This window comes from Peromyscus californicus, unplaced genomic scaffold (genome assembly GCF_007827085.1).
Source record: "Peromyscus californicus insignis strain IS unplaced genomic scaffold, ASM782708v3 Scaffold_5__1_contigs__length_169319896, whole genome shotgun sequence".
Lineage (NCBI taxonomy): Eukaryota > Metazoa > Chordata > Mammalia > Rodentia > Cricetidae > Peromyscus > Peromyscus californicus.
This window is the reverse complement of record NW_026294573.1, coordinates 95,152,478-95,160,026: the sequence shown is the minus strand read 5'-3', so window position 1 is coordinate 95,160,026 and position 7,549 is coordinate 95,152,478. Positions and strand designations below refer to the sequence as shown.

Genomic DNA, 7,549 nt, shown 5'->3' with positions numbered 1-7,549 from the left:
GATTTTTGTTTTGTTTTATATTTTTCTGAGAGAAAATGAGAATGTGAAGTTTGGTGACATAGAGAATATCTGGGGGGAGTCTGAGGAGGGGGAAATAAAGAAAAAGTGAAAACATACATTATATGAAATTTTCAAAGAATTAGTAAACCATATTCAAAAAGAAAAGGAGAATAATGAATCAAGGTTTACTTCTAGTTTATAGAACAGAGAAAAGTCTAATATTTTAGTACATACTGCACATTGGGTACTATGTTGGTTCCTTTATAGAGTATCTCTTTCCTCACGACAACCCTAAGAAATACTGACACTTCCTTTTTACAACCAAACTGAAGTCAGTGAGACTCACCAATTTGCTCCAGAAAGCAATTTGCTCCAAAAATAACATGTGGAGGTGGAAAGTGTTTATTGTACTAAAGCCCTAGGCCTTCCTGTGGACAATACAATTCTACAGATAAAGCTGTCAATCACACACATGATCTCAGGCCCTTGAAGGTTATGTACTTATAAGAATGAGTAAATAGTCGGCCCAAAGGGTACATTTTGATTGTAAATATTAGTTAGTACATATAGGGGGGTTGGTTATGGTGTCTTGATTTTAGGCAATGGTTCAAATACGTAACTATCTTTGTCTGAAAATGAAAATATATCTGATAAGTAGAGTAAATTCAATAATGGCAATGGGTATAATCTATAAAATAAAAATGAAGTTACTCAGCTATAATTTCACAGCGAATAATTGGCAGTGTATTTCCATCATACAGTGTCAAACATCAGGGCCTCTCTTGAAAGCAGGCATGTTGTAAACTGGTGCTACAAAGCTCAAAGGGATAGATCCTGCAATTAGCATTCTGAAGTCAAGATGCCTTTTTATGCAACAGCTAACTTCCTCACATGAAAAGCATTGCTTCATCAGGTGCAATTTCATTTTCCAAAAAGATTGTGAGTCTTCTCACAATTAAGCCATCATCAGGAAGAACAGTTGCTCAGGCTCTTGATCACCCATCTTGGTGCTTGCATATCTAGTACAGCTTGTCTCAGGCATAATATGAAGATCTCCTTCAAATTGAAAGAGAAAATGAGAACCTTATTTACTCTCCCTTATATCCATGTAGCTAGCCTGACTTACGTCATAACATATTTTTAAAAAGTGTAAAGTTCCTCATCTTCGAAACAGTGACAGTAGGAGCATGTTTATTTCTTGTTTGAATAACAGCACAATTAGAGCAGGCAAACTACTGATACTAATTGGATCTAGGGGACATCATCCCTGGAGTTTCAGCATTTGTAATACTGTACTGACAGATTTGCAACTTTAATCTGCTGCAGTGTTGGGAAGTTTTTCAAAAGCAACAAATAGACTAAATTGCCTTCCAGATCTGGAGGCTGGTCCTTTGGAGAATGTTTCTGTAGCTCAGTCACTAAAGCAACTACAAGCATTTGAAAGCTGCAGATATTAGGTGTCCCCGACCATGAGAATATCCAGCATCACTTTCTTAGGTTTGAAAAGGAAACTCTGACTTGATTTTCAGTGTTCAAATTCCTCAATTAATTTCTTTTACATCTGCATAAATCTGTACATTGTTTTACTTACTGGCTCTCCCAATCGTTGTGAGCATATCTCTAGGAGTGACAGAAGAAACCATGGGCTTAGGAACTAAAGACTTTCCTATAATAAGAATATTTCCAAGCTAAGAGAAGAAAATAATCTCAGTAACTTAAAGGTAAATATGTGTTTATAGACCAGCAGCTACAAATGCAGTTTGGGAATGGGAAAGCAAAATGTTATTTACTTTGTTCTTCTCTCATGATGTTTACTTAACAAACTCTTCTTCCATTCCACCTTGACAGGAGAAAAGACCTTGCTGCAAAAGCAACAAGTTCACTGTTTATCTGCTGACTTCGTGGCTGAATTATATTAATGACTGATTGTCTAAACATGCACTGCTACAATAATACTCTCACTTAGAGAAGCACTTAAATGCAAAGCACACGGTCATATAAAGGAAAACTATGAGGAAATGTGACGCAGGACCATTTGCTTTATAAGTATATATGTGATGTAATCCCTGAGTACATACTTACATGAACATACTATCATAAAATGGTTCACGAAAATTGGACCTCTGTCACAGTGTTTTTCTTCCTGGGATTTTCCCATTACCCCAAAGTTGAAGTCATCATATTTGTGCTGTGTCTGCTGATGTATCTGATCACCTTGCTGGGCAGTACTATTCTGATCTCCATCACCATCCTAGATTCTCACCTACACACTCCCATGTACTTTTTCCTCAGCAATCTCTCCTTTCTGGATATCTGGTATACCTCATCTGCTCTCACTCCTATGCTGGCAAACTTTGTTTCAGGGACAAACACCATCTCATTCTCAGGATGTGCTTCTCAGATGTACTTCTCTCTTGCCATGGGCTCCACTGAATGTGTGCTCCTCTCCATGATGGCCTATGACAGGTATGTGGCTATCTGTAATCCCCTGAGATATCCCATCATTATGAACAGGAGAGTCTGTGTGCAGATTGCAGGCAGTTCCTGGCTGACAGGCTGCCTCGCTGCCTTGGTGGAAACTGGACCTGTGCTTCAGCTGCCTCTCTGTGGTAAGAGCATGATCAATCATTTCACCTGTGAAATTCTGGCTCTCTTGAAAATGGCTTGTGTAGACACTTCTATGGTACAGTTAATCATGATGGTGATCAGCATTATTTTTCTGCCATTGCCAATGCTGCTCATTTGTGTGTCCTATGCATTCATCCTCTCCAACATCTTGAGGATCAGCTCAGTGGATGGCCGAAGCAAAGCCTTTTCAACATGTGCAGCCCACTTGACGGTGGTGGTTCTGTTTTATGGGACAGCTCTCTCCATGTACCTGAAGCCCTCAGCTGTAAATTCACAGGAGATAGATAAATTCATGGCTTTGATATATGCTGGGTTAACACCAATGCTGAATCCTATTATCTATAGTTTACGGAACAAAGAAGTAAAAACGGCTGTGAAAAAATTGCTAACCAGAAATCCCTTTAGTGCTAGCTTGATTTCTGTCCTTAAATAATATTGGAAAAGGCACACTCATCTAGATTAATCTTCAACTTTATTGAGAAAACTGCTTAATAATACAAGCCAAAGCTCTAGAAAACATTAATTTTCATTAGAAACTCATCATTATGTCCTATATCAGTAATTCTCAACCTTTCTAATGCTTCAACTCTTTAATACAGTTCTTCACATTGTGGTGATCCCAACCATAAAATTATTTTCGTTGCTACTTCATAACTGTAATTTTGCTATTGTTATGAATCATAATGTAAATATCTGTGTTTTCCAATTATCTTAGGTGATCCCTGTGAAAGAGTCATTCAACTCCTAAAGGGTGGTGACCCACAGATTGAGAACCACTGTCCTGCATCCTGATTTTCCTTGTAAAATTTTTCATATCAATTAATCATTTATACAGAACTACATTTTCAAAAAGGTAGTTAGCATTTATTGTATATTACTATGAACTTAAAATCATGTAACTACATGTTGTTTTCTATTTGAACTACTAAATGATCTCACTGTCCCACTACAAGATAACCACGAAAATAAGTAATATCACAAGGATGAATTATTAGTCCAGTGAATTTTGAAGTAATATTTTCTCAGTGATTTGAAATTATCTATGCATTTAAAAAGAAATATATTTTAAGTTAGTATGTACATAGTTCAAGGTATATATATATGAGTATATACACTCATATGTATTTCATAAAACCAAGTGAGCATCACTCTCTTATACTCGTCCTAGTCTCTAAAGCATTAAAGTGTGAAAATTGTTTTTTCAGACTTAGTGAGACAAAGTTTGAGTGACTGCTTATTTAGGTTGCACATATGGAAGAACAAATAAATATCTGTGACATACAAGCATATCATAATAACGTTTGCATAATTATAATTTTATGTATGAGCTATAATAGAGATATAAAAATTAAGATCTTGAGTTATGGGTATAAGGTCGGAGTCATCTCATATATACTTCAGTGTCTTAATAAATTCATCAATTACTCACTCATAATATTAATTTAATAAGTTAAATAATTGTCCTGGGCTTATAACTTAATGATAGAGTTATCACCCAGTATGTCTGTGGACATAGTTTCAACATCCTAGTACTACTAAAAAGAATTTTTTAAACATGTTCTTAACTGATCACATAAGACTGACGAAGAAAGAACCCTATCCTATATTGACTATATTTTAATAGAGATGCTGTATTAATGTAGAAATATATTGACTAAACACTTATAAACATACTTAATATGTGTGAACAAAACTACAAATTAGGATGTTACCATGATACAAACTAATGTATTTTCCTTTTAAAAAAATCCTCCTGGAATCTGGCACTAATAAAGCTGATGTATAAATTACTTCCTTGAAATTATGGAAATGATGGCTTCATTCTGTGAAAATGTTCTTCTTGCTACCACAAGTCTCATGTGAGCCTTAGGTTTAAGAAAGGAGAGGTGATCACACATAAACATCAGTCCAGCACTGGGGTGCACTCTTGTGATCCCAAAACTGTGGAGCCTTAGGCAGAAAGATCCTAAAGCCAGCTGTGGCTACCCAGTGGGATCCTCATCCAAATGTAGAGAAGATAAATAAAGGAAAGGAGAAGGAAGACATGAAGGACAGAGAGGGAAAAGGAACAAGGGAGGAATAAAGGAGAGAGAGAAGGAGGGAAGGAGTTATATGAGACTCCCATCTGAGCAAGGCGTTACTCTCAAAGAATAACTCAGTCTCTGGTGAATGAATTTACGAAGGAAGTATGTAAGAAGCATGTAAGGATGCAGTGAAGTAGAGTTCTTCTGATGACCTTAATTCAAATGCTCTTAGCATGCATGACAAAAATTCTCGCTCTCAGCTGACTGATACTAAGCTCTGTCAGCTCTAAATTTCTTCAAAGGCAGAAGTGGTTATTTTTATTTCATCTCTACGTAAATAATTCACTAGAAGCAGTGACCACAATGTGATACTGGTTTGGGGTAAGAGTCCACAATTGATAGAGGATGTAGGTGTATGAGTGAGGAATTGCTTGAAGACCAGCACACCTGTCCAGAGGCAAAATGCAGTAACATGGCCTCGGTTCCCTCAGTTGGGTGTCAGTAGTCTAGATAGGCTCCTCTAATTCCAGGAGTTTGGGGAGTTAGTTTTTTCAGAGTCTAGGTATGTTTTGTGCACCCCACATATGAAACTGTGTGTGTAATCCTAGATCGTGCTTTAATTACTTTGTCACTGTCTCGTGTCCCATCACGAGTAGTCCCCAGGGCTGCGGCAGCTCTTGCTGTAGAGAAGAAACAGTTCGTTGAAATGTGGCTGACTGAACCACATCACAGTTCATTTCTGCTTCTCTGGGGGAAGATCCAGTTTATTCTTTGTTTGTAATGTTTATATTCATTGTACTTCCATATTTCAGTGCACAGGTGATTGGCTTCAATAAATGACTGGGTTTTATTCTCGAAGCTTTACCATTTTAACTCTCAGATTGCAGCCATGGTTTCAAGGTCTAAGGGAGACCCTGACTGTGAACTACCTTTGGGAACTACCTCTAGGTACATTCATACAAGCTGACAGGAAACACACTTTCTTGTTAAATAGTCTATGATTCCTGAAGGGAGCATTATCCCATCATGTGGGGAACTCCATTAAAACCATGCACGCATGTATGCATGTGTGTGTCTGTGTGTGTGTCTGTGTGTGTGTGTGTGTGTGTGTATGTATGTGTGCATGTGTGTGTGTACATATGTATGTGTTTTTTTTTGTTTTTGTTTGTTTGTTTGTTTTTTTGGTTTTTCGAGACAGGGTTTCTCTGTGTAGCTTTGCGCCTTTCCTGGGACTCACTTGGTAGCCCAAGCTGGCCTCGAACTCACAGAGATCCGCCTGGCTCTGCCTCCCAAGTGCTGGGATTAAAGGCGTGCGCCACCACCGCCCGGCTATGTATGTGTTTTTAAGCAACTTCATAAAATAATATGCTTTCCTATGGCTTTTAAAAATGTACTCAGTGTTATTTATATACCTCCATCCCTCTCCATCTGTATCACACTCTCTCCCTCCTTCCCTCCCTACCTCAGTTAAGTCTTCCACTCCAATTTTCCCCTTTCTCCATCATGGGACCTATGTCTTGCTATTCTCTATGTCTTTAAAGCTCCTTTTCCCCATCTCCCAATGGTCTTTTTCTACTTTCCTGGCTTCTACGGCTATTCCAAGTTACACACTCAAAATAAAATATTAACAATCTCCCCCAAGATCCAGCTATACCACTCTTGGGCATATACCCAAGGAATGCTCAATCATACCACAAGGGCACTTGCTCAGCTATGTTCATATCAGCATTGTTTGTAATAGCCAGAACCTGGAAACAACCTAGATGCCCTTCAACTGAAGAATGGATAAATAAAATGTGGTACATATACACAATGGAATACTACTCAGCAGAGAAAAACAATGACATCATGAGGTTTGCAGGCAAACCCATGGATGGATCTAGAAAAAATCATCCTGAGTGAGGTAACCCAGACTCAGAAAGACAAACATGATATGTACTCACTCATAGGAGGATACTAGATGTGGAACAAGGATGACTGGACTGCTACTCACAACGCCAGGGAGGCTACCTGGAAAACAGGACCCCAAGAAAGACACGGGGAATCACCCAATGATGGAGAAATGGAAGAGATCTACATCAACAGCTTGGACATGAGTGGGGGTAATGAAGGGCGAGGGTCGAGGAAAAGAGAGCCTGGGGGACCGGGAAATCCCAGCTGGATCAACAATAGAGAGGGAGAACAAGGAATGTTCACGATAAATGAAGACCACATGAGAATAGGAAGAAGCAAAGTGCTAGAGAGGCCCACAGAAATCCACAAAGATGCCCCCACAATAGACTGCTGGCAATGGTCCAGAGACAGCCCGAACTGACCTACTCTGGTGATAGGATGGCCAAACACCCTAATTGTCGTGCTAGAAACCCCATTCAATGACTGAGGGAACTGGATGCAGAGATCCACAGCTAGGCCCCGGGTGGAGCTCCGGGAGTCCAATTGGCAAGAAAGAGGAGGGTTTATATGAGCGAGAATTGTTGAGATCAAGGTTGGATAAAGCACAGGGACAAATAGCCAAACGAATGGAAACACATGAACTATGAACCAATGGCTGAGGGGCCCCCAACTGGATCAGGCCTTCTGAATAGGTGAGACAGTTGATTGGCTTGATCTGTTTGGGAGGCATCCAGGCAGTGGGACCGGGTCCTGTGCTCATTGCATGAGTTGGCTGTTTGAAACCTGGGGCCTATGCAGGATCGCTTGGCTCGGCCTGGGAGGAGGGGACTGGACCTGCCTGGACTGAGTCTACCAGGTTGATCTCAATCCTCGGGGAAGTCTTTGCCCTGGAGGAGATGGAAATGGGGGGGGGGGGGCTGGGGGGGGGCGGGAGAGTGGAGAACAAGGGAATCCGTGGCTGATTGTAGAATTATGTAGAATTAAATTATATTGTAAAATAAAAT

The 7,549-nt window shown here is 39.6% G+C and overlaps 1 protein-coding gene across 1 annotated transcript; it reads left to right on the top strand.

Annotated features, from left to right (window-relative positions):
* Positions 1 to 2,101: 2,101 nt before the first annotated feature.
* On the top strand, positions 2,102 to 3,061 carry LOC128097743 (olfactory receptor 13F1). Its single transcript, XM_052718439.1, has one exon. The coding sequence runs from the start codon at positions 2,102 to 2,104 to the stop codon at positions 3,059 to 3,061; it is 960 nt and encodes a 319-aa protein (XP_052574399.1).
* The last annotated feature ends 4,488 nt before the right edge of the window (positions 3,062 to 7,549 follow it).